This window comes from Chenopodium quinoa, unplaced genomic scaffold (assembly GCF_001683475.1).
Source record: "Chenopodium quinoa cultivar QQ74 unplaced genomic scaffold, ASM168347v1, whole genome shotgun sequence".
NCBI classification, from domain to species: Eukaryota; Viridiplantae; Streptophyta; class Magnoliopsida; order Caryophyllales; family Amaranthaceae; genus Chenopodium; species Chenopodium quinoa.
In genome coordinates this window covers 3179929-3201887 of record NW_018744469.1, presented here as the reverse complement: position 1 = coordinate 3201887, position 21959 = coordinate 3179929, and the positions used below count along the sequence as shown (strand labels likewise).

At 39.3% G+C, this 21959-nt stretch overlaps 1 protein-coding gene across 1 annotated transcript; it reads right to left on the bottom strand.

Moving 5' to 3' along the window:
• Positions 1-9871: 9871 nt before the first annotated feature.
• Positions 9872-20285, bottom strand: LOC110697574 (beta-glucuronosyltransferase GlcAT14C). Its single transcript, XM_021874946.1, has 4 exons — positions 19623-20285; positions 18095-18170; positions 17890-18005; positions 9872-10556 (listed from the first exon to the last, which is right to left on the bottom strand). The coding sequence occupies exons 1-4, from the start codon at positions 20161-20163 to the stop codon at positions 10042-10044; spliced, it is 1248 nt and encodes a 415-aa protein (XP_021730638.1). The 5' UTR covers positions 20164-20285; the 3' UTR covers positions 9872-10041.
• Between the last annotated feature and the right edge of the window lie 1674 nt (positions 20286-21959).

Sequence of the window (21959 nt, the reverse complement as noted above, 5' to 3'; positions counted from 1 at the left end):
GTTTCTAACTTCTTCAAAGATCCGGTAGGGTCCTTCCTAGTTTGGGGTCAGTTTCCCTTGTTCGTTCGCCCTACCGGTTGCCTCAAGCTTTCGTAAGACAAAATCTCCAACTTTGAGGGGGCGTTTACGCACCCTTTTGTTGCAGGCCCTCGTCATTCGCAGACGGTAGATTTCATGACACAAGGCGGCGTTGCCCCTTCTTTCAGGAAGAGTATCCAAGGCCAGGCGTATGGCTTCCCAATTTGCCTCTTCATCATATAACATGATTCGAAGTGTTGGCTCATATAATTCAATAGGAAGCACCGCCTCTGTGCCATATTCCATAAGAAATGGAGTTTCACCGGTTGACCCCTTCTCAGTAGTTCAGATGGACCAAAGAACATGAGTCAATTCCTCTGCCCAAAGACCGCCTGCTTTTTCAATCTTCTTCTTTATGCCGCCTGAGATGAGCTTGTTAAAAGTTTCAACTTGACCGTTTGCTTGAGGACGGCCAATAGATGCAAAGTAATGGGAAATCCCTTGATCTTGCAACCAAGTCTTTAGGACAGGCGTTTCGAACTGGGGGCCATTGTCAAAGACCATTGACATAGGTACACCAAACCGGGTGATGACATTTCTCCAGATGAAGGAGATGACATCCTTAGTTTTGATGCCCTTTACCGCCTTGGCCTCAACCCACTTGGTGAAGTAATCAACAGTTACTAAAATGTATCTTTTGCCGCCTGGGGCAGGAGTGTATGGCCCCAAAATATCCATGCCCCATTTGGCAAAGGGAATAGGGCTATGAATAGCTGTCAAATCAGTGGCCGATTGTCTGATCAGCCGGCCAAACTTCTGGCACTTGTCACATCTTTTTACCAGATCTAATGCATCTGCCTCGATAGTGGGCCAAAAGTATCCTTGCTGCCTGGCTCTTTTGGCAAGGGTCTTCCCTCCAATGTGCGATCCACAAAAGCCGGCATGCAGGTCTTCCAGTATTTCCTTTCCCCTTTCTGGGGTTACACATTTGAATAGTGGCTGCAGGTAACCCTTTCGGAAGAGATCACCTTTGTGCATTACAAAGTTTAATGCTCGTCTTTTAAGAGCAGCCGCCTCTGATGAGACACTCGGTAGAGTGCCGTCTACCAAGTAATCCCGGATGGGGTCCATCCAAGCGGAGCTTCGATTTAGAACTCCAATGGGATCATGTTCAATGCTTTTCTTTTCCATGACTTCCCAGAAGACTGACCTAGGCATATCACATGTGGCGGATGATGCCAGTTTTGATAGTGCATCCGCCTGATTATTCTCGGACCTGGGTACTTGGCTTAGATTGAATTCATCAAATGCCTCAGCCTCCTCTTTGACTGCCTGAAGATACTTAATCATCACCGGATGGGTGGCCTCATAGTCACCGTTATACTGGCTAACCATGAGTTGAGAATCTGAACAGGCGTCAACTTTCCTTGCCCCGGCTGCCTTACACATGCGGATACCGGCTAGCAGGGCCTCGTATTCAGCTTCATTATTTGAAGCTTGAAATTTGAATCGTAGTGCATATTCGTATTTGTCCCCCTCTGTAGAATGACAAATTACGCCTACCCCACAACCATTCACAGTAGAGCTCCCGTCTACATATACTTTCCAAACTTAATCAGTTTTATCCGGCTGTATCGGCCTTGTCATTTCAAAAATGAAGTCGGCAAACGCCTGACCCTTCACTGCACGCCTAGGTTCGAAAGTGATTTCTAGACTTTGAATTTCCACAGCCCATTTAATCATTCTTCCGGATGACTCTAAAGTTGTCATAGGCCTTTTGAGCGGTTGGTCAGTGTAGATGGTAACCGGATGAGCCAGGAAATAAGGTTTCAACCGCTTGACTGCCTTGAACAAAGCCAGATCAAATTTTTCGATCATGGGATAGAGAAGTTCAGCATTCCGGAGGACGTGGCTTATAAAGTAGACCGGGAGCTGATTGTCGTCTCTCTCAGCAAGGAGAACGACACTTAAGGAATGATCTGAGACGGCCAAGTACATGTAGAGAGCCTCCTGGGGTAGGGGACTCACTTATCTTGGAAAAGAATGCAAGTGTTGCTTCAGCCTTTGAAGTGCCACCTCAGCCTATTCACCCCATTCAAACAATGACCTCTTTTTGATTGCTTGAAAGAAATACAGGCACTTGTCACCTGACCGGCTGAGGAATCTCCCCAATGCCGCCAGGCAACCGGTAAGCTTTTGAGTCTCCCTGACGGTACGAGGCGACTGCATGTCAATCACCGCCTGTACTTTGTCCGGATTGGCCTCTATGCCTCTCTGATCAATAAAAATTCCGAGAAACTTCCCAGACTCAACTCCAAAGACGCATTTTTTCGGGTTTAACATGACTTTATGCCGCCTGAGGGTGGTGAAGGTTTCTCGGAGGTCAGCTAGATGATCCGCCTGTAGTTTTGACTTGACTATCATGTCATCGATGTACGCTTCCACATTCCTTCCAATCTGATCATAAAAGACCGAGTTCATCATTCGTTGGAAAGTGGCAGGCGCATTCTTCAACCCAAACGACATCACTGTGTAGCAGTATAGCCCTTGATCTGTGACGAAAGCCGTCTTCTCTTGGTCTTTCTTCCACAAAGGTATCTGATGGAAGCCGGAGTAGGCATCCATAAAACTCATCAGGGCATGACCAGCTGTAGAGTCTACCAAATGGTCTATCTTTGGAAGCGGGTAGCTATCTTTTGGACAAGCTCTGTTTAAGTCCGTGTAATCTACGCACATCCGCCAGGTTCCATTCGGCTTTTTCACAAGGACAACATTGGCTACCCAATCCGGGTAGTAGCATTGCCGGATGAACCCAACATCTAAGAGCTTCTTAACCTCGGTTGCTGCCACCTGGGACCTTTCCTCGCCATGGTTCCTTTTCTTTTGCCTGACCGGCTTCTTCTTAGGATCCACAGCGAGTTTATGAACAGCAAGATCCGGGCTTACACCCGGCATCTCTTCTACTTCAAAGGCAAACACATCTTTTAACTCCTTCAGCAAAAGGAGCAAGTCAGGTCCCAAGCTTTCATAAGCAACCGTTCCAACCTTGACGGTTCTGTCTGGCCGGCTGTTTTCAAGGACAATGTCAATTATTTCTCCAGCCGGCTGGGGGCGAAGGCCGTCTGGCCTCTCCCCTGACAGTGATTACTATTGTTTCTCTTTTACAGGCGCCATTTGGTCCGCCTTCCTCTTTTTACCGGCTGGCTTAGCAGCCGGTAAGCTTTTATCACAGTCGTCAAGTTCAACTATTTCTTTCTCTTGACCGTCTGTGTCAAGCATTGGTTTGATGTCCAAGAGGTAACATTCTCTCGCCATCTTTTGGTCCCCACTCAAGGAACCGACTGTGCCATCATCCCTTTCAAACTTGATCAACATTAGGGATGGAATGATGACTGCTTTGGAGATGTTAAGGGTTGGGCGGCCAATAATCAAGTTATAGGCAGTCAGCTCTCCTACAACAAGAAACTTGACAACCATGTGCCGGCCCTTTCCCTTTTCTCCGAACCGAATGGGTAGATCAATCATGCCCACTGGATGTACTACTCCTCCCCCAAAACCAACAAGAGGGTATGAGGCCGGATGCATGCTACTGGGCTTGTACTTGAGTTTTTCCAAGCACCGGTAGCTTATGAGGTCAGATGAGCTCCCGGTATCAATCAAGATCCGGCCAACTCTTTGATTGGCGATTTTGCACTCGATGACTATGGGGTCATCATGAGGCCGCCTGACCTCTCCTCTATCTTTCTCGGAAATGTTAACTTCCGGAAATGAATATTCATACGACTGGCCCTCATCCACTGAGTTGACCAGTTTCCGAATGTTATCCTTTGTGCCCCGGATGGTAGGCCCACCTCCCGCAAATCCACCGGCTATGGTCAGGATGGTATCCTCATCCGTATCCGATTGAGTAGTCGGCGTCTTTGGGGGTGGTCCTTTTACTTGTTTGGGAGCACCCTTTGACTTGGATAGATAGGATTTGAGAGCCCCCTCGTCAGCAAGCCGGTCAAAGAGCCTCCTGAGGCTAAAGCAACCCTCAGTGTCATGGCCAATTTATTCGTGGAAAAGGCAATATTTGCTCTTATCCCGGGCGCTTACAGGACTCTTCATGGGAGCCGGTTTTTCAAGATTCAACCGGTCCTTTACGTCTTTGAGAATGGAGGCACAATCCTTGTTGAATTAGTACTTTGGCACATACGGATCCGACCTCTTTCTTTTCTAGAAAGGTTGTCCGGATGAGTCTGCTGCCTATACCCCCTTTCTTTTATCTTCCTTTTTGGCTGACTGGGTAGTCCGATTCTCTTTTCTGTCGGATCTTTTGTAATCCGATGGAAGTTTCACAGCACATAATTCCATTGCCTGAATGTAAGCCTCCGCCTTCATAAGCGCCTCGTGAAGAGTAGAGACCCTCTTCCTAACCAAGTCAAACTTAAAAGTTGACCCGTCTTTTAGGCCTTTGAAGAAATCAGTGTAGGCAACGTCATCAGACAATCCATGGATTTGGATCCTCATCAGGTTAAACCGCCTGACATATGACCGGAGCCCTTCTTTATCTCCCTGCTGGATTGCCCCTAGATCAAGGCTTGTTTTCTTGGCAGGGATGTTCATAGAAAAGTTGGACGTAAACTAGTAGGCCAACGTCCTGAAATTATTGATGCATCCGACTAGGAGGTTACCTAACCAACATTGAGCAATCCCTTTCAACGTTGCCAGGAAGCACCTACACCACGAGGCGTCATCCAAACCCTGCAAATACATCAGGTTGGTGTATGCCATGAGGTGATCTTCCGGGTTGGTGGTACCGTCATAGGCACCTACCAACACGTTTTTAACTTTTGCCGGCTGGGTCATCTTGGTGATTTCCCTGGAAAACGCGGTTGGCTGTTCCCCAAGGTTGAGGAGCCGGAGCTGCCAGTCCATTGGCTGGACAGGCGGCTGCTGCTGCCCCCCGAAAAGACCTGGTTGTGCATAAGGAGATCCAAAGGGCGTGTATGGTGTCCCATGCAATGCCGGTTGGATCATATAAGGGCCGGATCGAGTGTAAACCTCGCTCGTCCGGCTGTCATTGTTTGTTCTCGAGTGCCTCCCTAATGTGGCGTTGAAGCTGTCTCGAAAGGTCGACGTTGATGCCGACTCGGAGCGCTGCTGAGTCTTTTTATCCTGAATGAGCGTCCGGGCATCAGAATAGACTTTCTTGGTTCCATCCGGCTGTATATGCCGGACGGGTTTTCTGACTCCATCTATGGCAGTGTGTATCTTTGAGAAATCAAAGGGCCTAGCCGGCATATTTGACTTCGGATGCGGGGTAGATGCTCTACCCTTTACTGTTCTGGCCGTCTTTTTTCCAAGACGCCTATCTTTCGCCTGACCCTTACGGGAGCCGGCAGTATTGTCCAGAAGGCCTTTGATCTCCCCTTTGAAGCTCATCATCATGTTCATGAGTTCATCCCTAGAGACTGGGGTAGCCCCCTCTGAAGCAGGAGTTAACCCAAGCGGTCCCCTGGTAGGATGGTTTGGGCCTGCCTGCTGCTCTGCCCGTTCCCTTTTGTCTTTGGAACGAGTATGCTTGGTTCTGAAAGAACCATCGGCAGCTGTGTAAGTCTCAATCTCGTGATTATCGGCTGTATCTTGGTCCGAGTGGACCTCAGCCTCACCAGCAGGTTGACTACCTTTACCCAACAGTACCGGTTCAGAAGTCATCTAGAAAGTACTCTCCCCACAGACGGCGCCAGATGTTTGGGGGTTTTTGATGTGTCTTACGAGAGAGTTACAATTTCCTAGTATGCTCCTTCCTTATCCTGTACCTGCACAAATAACGGAATACTCCGGCTGGGGCTGGGGTGTTCCGTCTCCGAAGATTAAGTTAGTCTCTTTCTTAATGAGGAAATAAGACAATAAATGCTTCTCGATTTGAGAGCGTTTGCAAGGGGATTTGTGTTTTGTTGGTTGGTGGAAAATGATTCGATCCCCATTAATGAGGTCTGCCCTTCCTATTTATAGTAGGGGAAAGTTGTACCTCAATTAGGGTACAATGACACGTGTCGCAAAGGGATTGGGCCTTCGCTGACCGCTACAAGCTCGACACGTGGAAAGCCTTTATAGGGCCATGTGTCTTAGGGTATTTTTACCCTAAACAAAAACCGTCTTCCTAAAATAGGATTTTTGGAAGAGACTATGGATATAGTCTAAGGGTTTTGTAATTCTAAATAATGCTATATGTGAAAGCAATCTTAAGGATTCCATTGGTAGATTGAGAAAAGCATTGCATGTAGGAACTGGAATATGTTTTTTCATAAAGTTAGAAAAAGGTTTGACTTATGGAGAAACATAGAAATTCTTATAAATAAGAAGTTTAGTGGGAGCAAAAGTCAATTTTGTGAAGGTCCAACAAGATGTTTACGAACTCTGTTGTGAAATAACTATCAAATGCTAAATGCTTAGATTTGAAAGAATTTTCAATGATAGACCAAGCTAAAGGCGATACTTAGTACATAGTAGGAATTAAGATCTATTGGATAGACTTAATAAAATGTTTGAACGAGTAAAGGAATTTACCGTGTTAAACATAAAGGACCTGAAAAGGCTTTCGACCCATATGTGTAAAACTAAGTAAATGTTTGAATTAAGTACAAGCTAGGAAAATACTAAGTCAAACAAGAAAGACTCTAGTAGAGATTTTCAACCGTATCATATAGCAAACAGTTTAGCAAGACTCAGTGAAACTAAATGAGCTAAAAGTCACATGAATAGGATGAATTGGGAATATTTCAACAATTGAATCCATCATGTATGCTACGATAGGGAATCGTCACATGACCTGCATGCTTAGAGCATGATAAGTATAAAATACCAATCGACTTCAATCTAAGCAATGGATCGTTTGATTATAATCAAGAACGTCCAAATTACTTGGTTAAGTAAAAGGATGAATTCTTGATATATGGAAACAAATATAATTTTAATATTGATGTTGCGAGCACAACCTTAGCAAGGATCAGATCCTTAACAAGGAAGCCATTTATAAGCACGAGGTAAAAACGCGTCGTGGCTTGAGAATGGCAATATGAACTTATGTCCATGTATATTGTTCGGAAATTTAAGATAACTTTCCATAATCACAAATGATTAGGGTATCCAAATCATTGTGAGCTAGTTGGAGTAAAATCCAAGCAAAGCATCATTAGGAAATCTGCTAAAGTATATGTTGAGAACATTATTGCCTTAAAGGCAATAATAAGGAAGTTGTTCAATGGATAGTTCGTTGTTGAACTTTGATGATTATAGGTTGTCAAGTTGAAGATCTCAAATCATGAAAATGAGTGGGAGCCATCACTTGAACAAATAAATCCTAAATCGCATATAATCCATAACACTCTCAAATCTTATCATCTTATTATGAGAGTTTTTGATAATGAAGATGCTAAGCTTTGCAAAGTAATCATAACTAAACCTATGCAATAAGTGAACCACAACATTCACAATTGCATAAAAGAAATCAAGCATATTACATATGGGTATGATTTTTATAAATGTTTTGTCAAGAGTATTACTCTTAAAACATTTGGGGAAAACCATTTATCATAAGATGAAACGTTGACAAGTTTCATAGTGGAATAAAAATTTTACTAATAAATTCCACAAACTATTTAATTGTGGTTTAGAATTAAATAATGAGTCCATTCGATTTGAGAATATTCAAAATAGGGTATCAAGGCCATGCCTTGGATAAAGAAACACCTATTAAGTGATCATCGAATATCATATCGGAAATTATCCCTAATCGAGGTCATTTGAAAGTAGGACGACTAATGACCGCTTGAGATTAGTGTGTAGTATGATTTATAGCACCGTTTCTTGTGCTACAAGGACAAAAATTGTCATAAATCATTTGCACAGGTATGAGTTTGGAGCTATACTGGATCAACCTATGAAAATATATTAAGAGATTTAACAATCGTCATAAGTATATCGCTCATTATGGTTATCGGAACCTCTTTCCTCGACCATGAGTGTTGTAAGTTCTCTTGTTTGAGTACTAGTACATTTTGATGTTATCAAACATCTGTCGTAAAAGGGGATTATAACGGCAACACTCGGGCGGCCAGGTCCTCTTAGTAAGGGAAACTAACAATGCAAGACTGGGAATGTCCCCCTATTAACAATAGGGAACAAGTCTTTGTTGTTTACAAGGCCTCTCGAAGAGCGATACTGTGAAAATGCATGGTCGCGCTCAGATGGATTTTAGAAATCATTTGCTTAGTGACAGTTGAGCTCGGAAATCGAGAAACATTTCTGGACGTAATAAGAATGATGAAAAATCTTACCTCATAGTTCATGAAGAGACATTAAGTGACATAGGAAATAGGCTATTCTCTAACAACGCATTTGTCCGGAAGGACAAGTGGGAGATTGAAAGGAATGGTGTCCTTCGAACAATTTTATTATTCCGATAGAGGATTCGGAATTATTAGAAAGCTAATTATTCAGTGAGGTCAAGTGATCGGAATGGCTAGCTGGAGGCCACTTCCGATTAGTAATATTAATGCATAAATAATATTACAACTTAATCTTGACTGAACCCTTCAGGTCACACCCAATTGAGTAACTGAACCGAAACGACGAATTAATCCGAAGGATTAAATGTGTCAATAGAGTTTTACGAACAAAGACGTCGGATTCCAAGCTTAGAGCGTCGAAACCGAGTGTCATGCGTCGAGTCGATTCAACAAATCGAGAAGACGAGAAAATAAGTCAAACAACAAGTCAAGGCATACGGTCCTAGCCGGCTGCCGATTGGGCTTGCGATGGCAGCACCACAGCCCAGCAGCAATAGCGACCCGCAAGCGTGCGAGGCCTGCTATGCTGCGATGGGTCGCGTTGGCTCGCCCAGCCGGGAGCACAAGGCAGCCAGCGTAGGCCGGGCCTTGGTGCTCAAGGCAAATGGCCCAACCGAAGGGCCAAGGATGCCACATGGCATGCCTTGAGGCCCAAGGCTTGGGGTCTACCATGCACATGGGGTTGGTGGGTGTATGTCTGCTCTCCAGGGATGTGTTTGTGGTCCTTACATACTCCCTCCCTCATGTTGACACTTGTCATTTGATTATTGCATAGTTAATTTAATTTAATTTGGAATTAAATTAATTGCTTACTTTTTTCACTCTATCATTTCTCCCACATGGAAAGATGATTGAAGTTTTTGGGAGCCTTTGCCTATAAATACCAACTTTAAAAGTTGGGATTATTCACTTGAGTTGAACTCAATTAGGCATCTCCCAATAGGTGAGAAAACCTTTAAGTTCGTAATACTCTAGTATTATTTTGGTCTAGCCCCGACTAAGCTTCGGGGTAGGGGCCATTTTGCAGGTCTCGAGGGTGAGAGGCGTTGGAGGCTTGCGCATTTACAAAGCTCTACGCTTTCAAGTTCAAGCTCTAAAAGGAGCAAAGCACTCATCAAGGGTATAATTGTCTTTCTCTCTCTCTTTGCTAATTAATTATATGATTGTTAATTAATATGCATGTTTAGTTACTTTAATTTGTGAGCGGATTTTAGAAGGGTTTCATTCTGTATAGTGTTGGACACTACAAAACCCAACACAGTTATGTTAAGATAAGTTTAAATAAGTTCAGTTCATAAAAAATATGGGTTATCTCTAATAAGGGTTATCCAATTCAAATTACAACTAAACTAAGATTAGATAAGTTTAGTTAAGTTCAAATAATTGAAAATCAAGTTAATAGAATGCACTCTTAATGTTATCAGAATTATCCCAAATTTTGGCAAGCCGCACAAAAAATGCGCTGAACACATTATGCTAAAAATGATAATACAAACTGAAGTATATCTATGCTTAATCTTTTACAAAAATAAGAGCATATATTATGTTAAATATTCATTGATGATTCACATTATGCACAATTTTAAGGAAGACGCATGCCAACTAGTCAACTACTCCGTAGATATTTGGATATTATGATTTTGAGTTGTCAGTGACAATAATCGACTAACAGGGCATCATACTATGACAGCTACCTGCATTGTTTAGACCTAAACTTTTCTGAATCAAGGAGCTGAAGAACAAGCTTCTCAAGCCTTCTGGTATTTATACTAGGTTTTATAGCATCTGAATTCCCAAAACGAGCACATGGATCCTTTTCTGGAACAGAATTTCCCAGGCACCATCCCCCGGGGGCAAAGTAGCCATCTGTTCTCCTTAAAAGTTCCCGATCAATCTGCTCAAGAACAGGGTCATTCATAGAAAATCTATGTGCAAAAGGAGCACCACTCTGTACCATATCATTGAAATACTCCTGGGTCAAGTTGACAGGTTGCTGATTCGGAGGATTGTCCCACTTCATATACCGAAGGTCATGGTTTACAGTAGTATTCTGATAATTTTTATGGTTACAGACCACAGTGTGAAAGTAGCCCTCAGAAGAGGATAAAAAATTTGTGTAATACATGAGTAGTGTCCTAGGAACATTATCCCATCCCCATATACAAAATTCAACAAACGATTTAGTCAGCACCACCCACTCAGACCCTGTCAATGAAAACCAAAGCATCAGAATATTATACGGCCAATGCACAAGCATATGGTAGGAATGCATATTATAACAGGCTCAAGGCAGAGTATGGCCCCTAAATTGTTTCACTTAGTAAAGTAGTTTATTAGAAAAGACAACAAATACATCAACTGGCAAGAAAAAAATAATGTGAGTCGCTAAAGCGAAGTTTTTAGATTGTAAGTTGCTTTTGAGTTCGATTCTGCTAGAAATTATAACAAAGAAGAGCATGTGGATAGTAACATTGACATAGTATGACAATAACAAAGTTAGAACTCAATTAAGGCAACACGCATAATGTCTTATGCAACCAACACATCCAGGATTCTGTTACACGATTACTTTTTTCTTAGCAAGTGATGTGCGTGATATTTCAAAAGGTATGTACGACAACTTATAGCATGTTCATTTTAATTTAAGGTATTTTATATGATCTCTAAGGCAATGATACCAAGTAGTAACACTAGTAACAAACAACTATAAATATAATGAACATTAAGTGTCAAAATTGAGCTAGTCAACTAATTAAAAATAGCATAAAGAATGAGGGTGCAACCGTGCAACTGACGTGGATGTTGCCTGTAAACAAAATAAACCCCAAAATCTGCCATAAGTTGTTAAAAATACTTGTATTCAAAGATATTTTTATTCTTTGACAAAGCTTGATGGAAAAAGTCACCTATAGGCATCTAGCCATCCCCCAGTGGCAATTCCCATTGGAATTAGAAATTCCTACATACAACTAAGCAAATCTTGGCGTTTCCTAAGAAAATGAATTTAATCTGCATTGAGGGGGCGCTTGATATGAATATTGGAAATGGAGTGATTAGAAGAAAAAAATTAAATAAGGAGAAGGAAAAATTCAATTCACAGTTACCTTTTTATTTGTGTAGCTTAAACATGAAAAGGAATCACCTAAACCCAAATCTCTTTATTTTTGTTTGAGAAGGGTAAGGGTAATTGTTACCTTAGCTGTAAAGCGGTAAAAAATGGGTGGAAATCATTACCCATAGGTAACGGTAATTGTTATTCAAGCCTTCTAACCAAACATTTGGTAACGGTAATGATTTAATTGAATCGCTTTCCAACCCTAAAAATACTCTTACCAAATATGCTCTAAATGTTAAGGGATGGTTCCTTATCACGCGATTCATGTGCATTGAATGTTAATGAGATTGTATCCCCTTACCACTATTGTAAACCTCTCTTAAATTTGATTTGTATACTATTTCTATTTCTCACGCTACTGATGAGTGTCGTTTATGGCACTCCTGGGGTAGTATTTTTCTTTAGTTTTTGGTAATTTCTAGCTTATTTTATTGCGTTTTTAGGCAATAATGCTTGCTTTATGTGAATGTGTGATAATTTAGAGAAATGTGTGTTTGAAATAGTTTTCTAATTCCTCTTACGCATTTCTTTGTTATTCTTGCTTTCCTGTTTTCTTACCTTGTTTGTAGCTGTCGGAGCTTTCTCGAGATTCAAGGATGAAGGAGGAAGCTTGATATTAGCTTTAAAAGCCAATGTGATTAGGTTTGGGAAGCTAGAGCACGAGCAAGGAAATGTTGGAGGCAAAGCAAAGTACCCAGGCAAGACCGCAACAACCTAGGGCATGATTTATCAACTTGCCCTAGGTTCATGGATTGAGTTCTTGTTTTGGGAAAAATGGTCCCCCGTGCCATGGCATCTTAAGCTATCCGAGCTCCCCTGCCTAGCTGCACTGGCGCACAGGTCTCGAGCAGGGGTGCGCAATCCTTGGTCTGCGTTTCCGTACCCAACATTTCACGGGGGCGCAAATGTTAATCAAGAGCGCGCCCAAGTGGGTTACTTGCCTTCATTTAAAGCATTTAATTTTGTTATTTGATGATCTTGTTAGGTGATTTTCATTGCTATAATTAGTTGATTCAATCCTTTAATTCAATTCAATGTTGATGATGATTTTGGTTAAGTTAGTAGTAAAATTTAGTACATTCTTTGCTAGGGATTAGGGTGAAACATGTTTAATAGATCAATGTGAGCTTGATTTGGGAAGTTTGAGTGATTTCGTATGGTAATCCAAGTGATTAGATAAGATTTGCTTTGTGCTTATATTGATTGGATTGGCCTCCCTTGATGTTAGCATGCTTGCATGATTGAATTCAATTGACATGGGAATTGATGTTGTGTTCATCATAATTGGTTGAGAATTTGATCATGTTTCTTCTTATTGCCTTGCTTTAGAGGGATCTAGGTTAGATAATATGAGGATGATTGATTGAATGCTCCTAACTACTCCTACTACTAGTCTTTGCTATGCTTAAATCACTTGTTTCCCACACTTTGCTTGATTGACCATGATTACATATGGATCTCAAATCCCTAGTGTCTTTTATTGATTGATTAAATTTCGTTCTTGCTTGTTGCTACTTGATTTAGTTTAGTTCAAATCTCTCAATCTCGATTTCGAAATAGCTTTGTCTTCAATCATTTGCAAAAGGCTTCCCTTTCCTCGTGGATCAACCTCTTACTCGCCACTTTCCTAGTGTTGGTCTAAGTTGACATAATTTTCCCTTGTCAATTACACACCTTATCCTTTTCCTTTTCCTTTCCTTTTTTTCAAACTTTTATTCAATTAATTGTCTTATTATGCTCTTGTTCCTTTTCAAACGGTTCCTCATAACGATTCATGTTAGCCAAACCCAAATCATCTCAGGACTAAGGCTTTGTTATTGTTGTATCGAACGTCAATGGGAATTATTTCTTCCTATATCCAACCAAACAAGCACTTGACTAGCCCTAGATTGTTGTACACTTGTAGAAACTTCTCACAAGTCTTGCCCTTCTCATTGTTATTCATTTATAGTATTAATATCTTATAAATATGTAAATTTGTCATACATTAACTCTCCGTTATCTTATGTAATAGGAAGGTCTATTTTGTCTTTTTATTGCAATTTGCTTTCTTTTTATAAGAGCTCCCAATAATGGACGGACACCAACTCAAGAGAATGGAATACACACATGTAAAAGCTATATTGAGAACCTTAAGAAGATGATGAATCTTAATATGAAACAACCAAGAAAAGAGGGGAAAATCAATCAACAACAATTTCAAAGCAACAACAGAAGATAAACCTATGCTTAATTTTGAAATCAATGAGATTTTCTCTCAATCTTATTGATTATTTGCTTTCTTTGTGATTGTTACATTGTAATCTTTGTGATTACACCTTAATCCTAGCTTTTTGATGCGAGAGAATCGACGCTACTTTTGGGCCGTATTCGACTAATGTTGACTTGATGAAGATGGGAAAAATTTGGGCTCAATTTGAATTATTTGGATAATTTTCTTCGTATACGGGATGCAACTTAGTTTGTTTGTTTTTTTTAGTTATGATCTTGTAATTAATCCTAGCCTTTTATTTTGTATGGTTTAGATTTAATGAGGTTTAGGGTTTTATTTCATGTACTAGTGTCTTCTTATAAAAGGAGATCTTTTATGATGTAAAACGGAGACTTGTTTAGAATATAAAAAATATGAGAGTTTTTCTCCTTATTGAATTCTTGGTGATCTCTCCTTTGTGGTAAAACCTCAATCTTTATCAAACTTTGTGATTAATTAGATTGAAACCCTTGTTTCTCCAGACCTTGTGACAAGTGATCAAGTTATTTTGCTAGATAATCTTACTTTTTGTTTGATTATTTTAGCTTGTTTCCTTAAATCTTGATCCAAGATCATATCTTTAATTTTCTTTGCCCTCAAAAACTACAAAAATCATCAAAAATAGATATGTGTTCTTCTTTTTCACATCAAATCTAAAATCAAGTAGCCAACTTTATTCCCTAAGGGTAAATTTAGGTGGGAGAGCCAAACAAGGCAAGGTGCTAGCACTTGAACAAATGCAAGCAGCAATTTATAACACTAGAAGCTTTTTAACAAATACTTAAATGACCGTAGGGAGCCCCTTGATGTCTAGTTTGAATTATATTAGCATGTTAGCTCATTCATTGGAGATTATTTTGAGTTGGCCAATCTATAAAGCTTCTAATTGAAGGAAACCCAAGAGACTCTTATGAAATGGACCTTACTTACAGCAGTTACCTATGATCTAAGATAACCTGGATAACAAACTATAGAACCAACTTTTACACAAAATTAAGTTCATTTAACCAAATTGTTTCGCAGTACAGCTGTCAGGTCAAACTTGATTTCTAAGGCTTAAAACTTCATCAAATCAAAAGAAATATTTAATGAAATACTCGTTAACTAGTTAAGCATTATTATAGCCATTAGCTGTCTATAAGCACGATTAGTTGACCTAAACACCCTTTCAGTCACAGCTTAAACCTAACTATGTTATTAATGTTACTGATTTTGACCAGTTGTGAGATCATACCTTTTTTGTCACGATTGTACCCTTTAGTGAATTAGTGAGAGCAATTGTGGAAATTAGTCTCTATTAGTTTTGATAAACTAGATAAATAACCAAAGAGCCATAATGGGGTTGTTAACTACAGCTCAAATCCAAAACACCCCCTCCTGTTCTAAGGGTGCAGCAGCATTGGAGTCTTAAGTCATTTTTACAGTCTTTTCTCCTCATCTAAGCTGCAATAAAAGAATTTCCATATGCAAAATTGTTTAGCTGGGTTAGATGACCTTAAGAGCAGCAAGAAAAATCCCAACCACATGTAAGTTTTTTGTCTCCAAATTAACTTCTGCGCTGACCTTGTTTCGGTCTTCTACTTAAGTCTTTAGCTATCTAGCATTCTAGCTTGATCTATAACATCTAAATTATGTCCTTCAGTTACTTTAGAGTCTTCTGTATTTAGGGCATAGCAAAAAAATCGTGGGTGCAGTTGCAACCGCTGTAATGTCACAATACTGCATGAGCAGCATCTCAGGTTAAGTATGCTTATCAGCAGCCATCGTGGAATGAAAAAAATACGAAGTAAAATAAATCATACATGCAAAGATTCACTTTTGTGTAGTGTTTCCCAAGCAGTCAAGTATTATGTGTGTTTTATGAACTTTTGATATGATCTCTAAACCCCTAAATAAGTTTTGGTACATTGTTTATAGAAACTTGAATGCGTATTCATCCTTTTGAGGTGTTTGACCTATTCTAAATTGTAATTAAAGTGGGGTATAAAGCTTATTTTCATTTCTTAACTTAGCATTACTCTCAGAGAGGAATATTGGGATAATTTACATATTTACTAATCAATGAAGCATCTTATTAACTTTCTTTCATCCATCCTCTTTTTATCGCTTTCCTACCGATTTTAAAATCCAAAAACATGCAATTTTCTTAGTATTAGTTTAACCTTAATCTAGATTACTTAATGCTGAATACTTAACATTATGCTGCATTAGTGATAATTTATTTAAAGCAAGATGATATAGTTTTTTCATCTCGTGATTTCTTTCGATTTAATTCATCCATAGCTATTAGAAGTAATTGTATGTGTTAGCTTTGATATTCATCACAGTGAGTATTTGAGCCTTAATTTGCTTAACAATGCCTAGTCCAAGAAAATTTTGAATCATACTATTAAAGTGAATTTTAACATTAGTAAGTAGATTCTTAGGTAGAATTGGGCGATACCCAACCAAGCATATTAGTAATAAATTAGGGGGTTTAAGGGAAGAATTAAACTGTTTACATAATTCTAGGGGTTTTTTTTTTCAATTGATTGTATTGATGAAGGCCTCATCCATATATGTTTTGTTTTTTTCAATCTAGTTGATAAGCTCTTGTATAGATTAAACAGCAGCTTTTAGTGTATTAAAATTGGTAGAGCATCTCAAGTTAAATAGAGTGTGTATCTTTTATGATTTATTGATAGATTTGTAAAAGGAATTCAAGGTGGAGATTTGGTTTTTTGTTGTATCAATTGTTTAGCACGACAATCTAGTTTGGATCCTTGGTAGAGGATTAAGCTCTTTTATGGATTGAATAGCAGCTTTTAGTTTATTGAAATTGGTGGAGCATCTCAAGTTAAATAAAGTGTGCAAGAGAGTGTGTTTATATGATGTATATCTTGTATGATTAATTGATAAGATTTGTAAAATGAATTCAAGGTGGAAATTTGATTTTATGCTCTATTGATTGTTTATCCCGATAATCTAGTTTGGATCCTCTATAGAGACTTAAATTAAGTTATTGAACACTAGATCCCCTTCCTTAAATTCCCATAAACTCATTTTGTGTACACTTGTGTGCTAGACCCCATCACCTATGTTTGGATTAAAGGAAATGGAGGGAAAGGGAAAGGAAAAGAAGGGAAATGGAGGGAGGGAGTATCTTTAATTTGGATAACAAATTAGGGATGAAGGGAATCAGAGGGGAGAGAAACGGAGAGATTAAATTTTAAGAAAATGATCCCTCCAACAATGGAGATATTTAGAAGGAAGAATATTAGGAACTACAGAGATGAGTACTAATCAATTTGTAATCAATAATTAACAGAGTAACTGAAACAAAATGATAAAGTTGTAATTGAGGTAATCATAAGATAAGGGTACCCCGTATGTGATGTGATAGCATTCAAGCCAAAAAGTTTATCTTAAAATATTATCAACAACTCGAGCATCGCCCAGACACAAAACATAGTTAGTTAAATGTCTTTGTTCTTGGATGTGTTATTACATACATACCAATATTTATCAGTCATAGAATAGCCGTATTAAAAGTAACTTGGGATATATTATAAGAGATTTTGCTTTTATATTGGTTCTTTTTCAGTTGTCTTTTAATTCCTATTGGGAGCCTTATTAAAAGGTGTAAACTAATTATGTTTTCTTACATATTGTTATAAAAGTAAACAAGTTAGTATAATGATGTTAACCATCAGCAATCAAAACCAAATGAAGGAAGAAGGAAATGAGCCCATGATGAATATATTACATAACTTTTTCAATAACTAAAAACATAAGAAGCTATTAATCAAATGATCTTGAAAGTTTATGATAACCACCAGAAAATAGAAACAGGTTTTGTGATTCTAATAAACCGTCAAGACAAAACCAGTTAAAAAGGGGATAGTTTATATTGACAAAAAAAAGGCTTGGAAAGAACAAATGCCTAATTTTCAGCTCAAATTCTAAGGTGTAAGGACAGCACACATACACACACATGCATACAAGTACAATTACACAAACACACAAGCACGTAGCCACGTAGGCATCGAAAATGCACACACGCAAAGGCTAACACACATAGTTTAAGTTTCAGGATACAACACTAATAGTTAGCCAGTTAGGTCAAGACATGACATGTATGACAAAATAAAAGAAGAGAGGGGGGAGGGGGGGGGGGGGTTGTAAAGCCTTACCTGTGAACAATTTGAACGAAGAAGGCATAGACCTTTTTTCTTTTGCCCAAAAAACTCCCGATTTTTTTACATGATACAAGCCAGGATCAATGATGATAGGTCTTGCTCTTTGATGTCTGCATACAGAGGACGTCTGTTAATATTCTCTTTTACTGATAATTCCGAATTAATAAAGACATGAAATAGAGGCTAGAAGAATACTCACTCTTTCCAACCAATATCACTCGTGTGCTCAAGAAAGTTCAAGTCTCTAGGCAAGTAAGAGAAGATGTGCAGAAGATCTGCGTAAAAAGACAACACTTCAAATTAGCTTTATATAAAAGGGGGAAAATAAAATATACATAAATAAATAAAAAGAATTAGAATGCATCGTACAAAGATGAAACGCTAGAAGCACTTCTATATTTGTGCCTTAAAAGTCTTGAATATCAATAGGAGCTATTCAGCCACTTCCTCCTCTTCTTATCACTGTCTCTCTACTTTATTTCTCCTATTTCTTCCCTCAATTTTGAAATAAACTAAAATTAGCCTAATAGGAAAGAAATGAAAATTTGGACAGTAGAGTATACTTGAAAGAGAAGTACCACCGAAAAGCATTCCAAAAAATTCTTAAGGACCAAAAGCTTGTCAATGGCCTGATAATCAATAATGAATATGACAAGTATAAGGGATAAAACTATTGTTTGTTAGTATGTCATCTGTGCTACGGTAGTAAGATCAGTACTTCGTATCGAAGTTGAGTCAATACGGCTATAGTATGTTTGTGCTGCATATTCATATCTGAATAAATTACTGTTTAGGTTGATGAACTTTATACTCAATTTTTTTTTCTCAAAGACCTTTAAATATCTTTAACCACCAGTACATTCAATCATTCAGTCTTTACTCTTTAGGTCATATAATTTGCTTACAGAAATTTTTACACTAATTTATCCATACATCAAGTGATGGCTAACAATGAATAGGGTCATGGGTGTAACTCTATGAAATTATTACTATATACACGGTTGAAGATTTGTGACATGGGTAATTTACTCTCTCCATCCTATTTAAATAAACAACTTTTCAAATCAAGTAAGTTGAGTTACAATGTTTCTTATATCCCTCTTACAGTTTTCAAGATTTGATGCATAGTACCCTAATAGTTAACAAGATGCTTACTCAACAGTCAGTATAATCATCAAGAGTTAGTATTGCCCTGCTGAATTATCAACTTATGCAATTTCGATCCCCCCCCCCCCTCTCTCCCCTGCACTCCGACTTCCTGTTTCCAAGTAAGTCCACATAGCATTATCTACCAATACACACATCTTACCAACATCCATTGAAACTTAATTTAATTTTGAAAATTCTTTTTGTAAACAAGTCGTCATTAATAACACATGCTCATCCAAAAATGCAATTCTGGAGCATAAACACTTTTAAGCTCATCATTGATTTAGGGATGGGTTATATTTACCTGATTTTCACCCATCAAAACTTACCAAAACTTGTAATAGATGTAAATTGAAATTAGTACCCTTATTAACTCTTATCAAACTTATTTTTCTTCAATATATCTTATATGAACTTATTAACCCTTTACCGCCTAAATCAGGTGGAATTAATTTCAACATATTAGGGCCTACATGACATTTCTTTTCCCAAACAATATAGAATAATTAATAGCTTCTGAATCAAACACTGCAACTAAATGCTCAACAACAAAAATGCCAAAAAAAAAAAAAAATTACCATCCTGTGAAAAAAGAGGATAATCCCAAGCATTAAGATTAACAAACCAATCCCAATCTTTGGCCTGCCTCAACAAAATAGCAACACCATGAAGCATTGAAGCAGAAGCAGTTGGACCCTTTGAAGTGATCAAATCTGCCTTTCCAACAACAAAAACATTCCTATACTGCCGCACCACCGGTTCCGATTTCGCAAACTTAGCAATTTCAACCCTTTCATCCTCCGAAGCATCGAGATCAAAGTGAATTAAGTAGTAATTTCTGGGATGATACAAAGCTCGAAGCAATCGCTTGACTTGCGGAGCTTCGCCTCTGGTCGCTGATATCAAGTAAGCGAACCTCGGGATTTGTGGAAGCCTTGATTCAGAGAAATCTCTTGAGTTGTAATGGTGTGATGATTGAGAAGTGGCAGTTGAAGATGATTTGCGTCGAAGAAGAGCAAGAGAAGAGATGAGTAAGAGAAAGAAAATGGAGAGGAAGAAGATTGAGATTCGCCATTTTTTATTGGTTGTGATGGTGTGGTAGATGTGTGGATGTTTCATCGAATTTGAAGGTCAATTTTTTGGGATTTGAAGAATGAATGGTTTCATAAGGAGATCTTCAAAGCCGGAGTTGGGAACAAGTTACCTCCGCTTACCTGTTCAGCCATGCCTTCGGTGTATGAATACGGAGTAAAGTAGCGATTGAGGAATAATTCAAGTGGTTAGAGCTCCTCTTGTGGATTTTTAAACACAAAAAAATATTACATTTGGTAGTGAACTTTTCTCCAAACTAAGTCCAATTGACAAAATAAATACCAAAATAGTTGTGTGGCAAAAGTATTTACCAAACTAAGCTTCTAGGGTAAAACGTTGCCTCGGACAGCGTTTTATGCCCGAGTTTTTTTGAAAAAAAAAATAATTCAACCTAAAAGCGATTTTAGATGTTGACTTTTTTTAAAAAAAATTTATAATTTCTGTTTTTTAAAAATAAAAAGAAAAAAAAAATAATAAACACATAAAACTCTGTCTAAGACAGCGTCTTATGTACAACATAAAACGCTGTCTGAAACAGCGTTTCTCTGCTGGTTTGCAGCACCAGCTGCCAGCAGCCTTTGTTCTCTAATTTCTGCCCCAGCACACCACCCCTGCCTTGATTAAGCCACCATAGTCAACCACCACCCCCACCACCAACCCCCACCGTCGACCACCACCTTCCGCCACTTTCAACCACCGTTATGCACTTCAAAACAGTCCGACTACCCCCAACAACACTTCAACCACCTCCACCACCAGCCCCAACCTTTCCACCACCGTCGACCACCACCCACCACAACCAACAGCACTAAAACCACCATGAACCACCACATTAACCACCACAGGCCATCGCTTCTACCCCATTTCTGATTATGGATCCCAAATGTCTGTTGTTTGATTATATATCGGCCTAGAAGAATCTATTTTGACTGACATAAGTCCGATTTGGATAAATAAGGAAATTAAACTTCAAACTACACATAGATTCATTCAACAAACATGTATTATATTAATAATGTAATCGTTATATACATTATTCTAGAAAATGTTTGTCTACAACAAATAAATCATACAATACTATCCCGACTCATTAATTCGGGCTAAAGGTTCCCTAGCCTGAGTGTCGTCCGTCTGTCTACGACGCCGACTATAATGAGAAATGGTGGTGAATGGGTCTCGGGGCGGTGGGGGAGTGAGTTGGCTGAACGATGTGTCCTCCTGGGTCCCGATGGGCGTAGTACTGTGGATGACGTACTCCTCTGCGTTTGTGGGTGTCGTATGATCACCTTCACCGCTACTCTGGCCGGGGTCGAACTGTGAATGGAAGGAGTGGCCATCTTGACTGTCCCGCTGGTGGACGAGATAACCGTGACCATGTCTCTGTAAGGAAGTCACGGACATATCTCGCATCCGCTCGACCTAGGCTCTGGTGGGTCCGTCTGCAAGGGCGAGTGATAGTGCATCAAACATCCCCACCATATCCGCCACCTGCAGTAATCATCGGTCAATCAGTTACATGATATATAAAAAAAATAAAAAATGAGGACGATAAGTAGAATAAAAGAAATTCACATATCCGCTAATGACGTCATATGCTGGATGGTAATGTGTGGACGGTGGTGTGTAGCTGGGGTTAATGAAACGGCGTGTAATACGCCTGTACCACACCATGTACGGATCGTGAGGATCCATAATGTCCTGCATCGGATCACCTCGAATGACATAATCCAGCCGTTGCTCCCATAGCTGAAGGAATTGACAATGCTCTAGTGACCAGTTTATCTCCCCCTTTCCCCGCCGGTCAATGCCGTGAAGGCGTACAC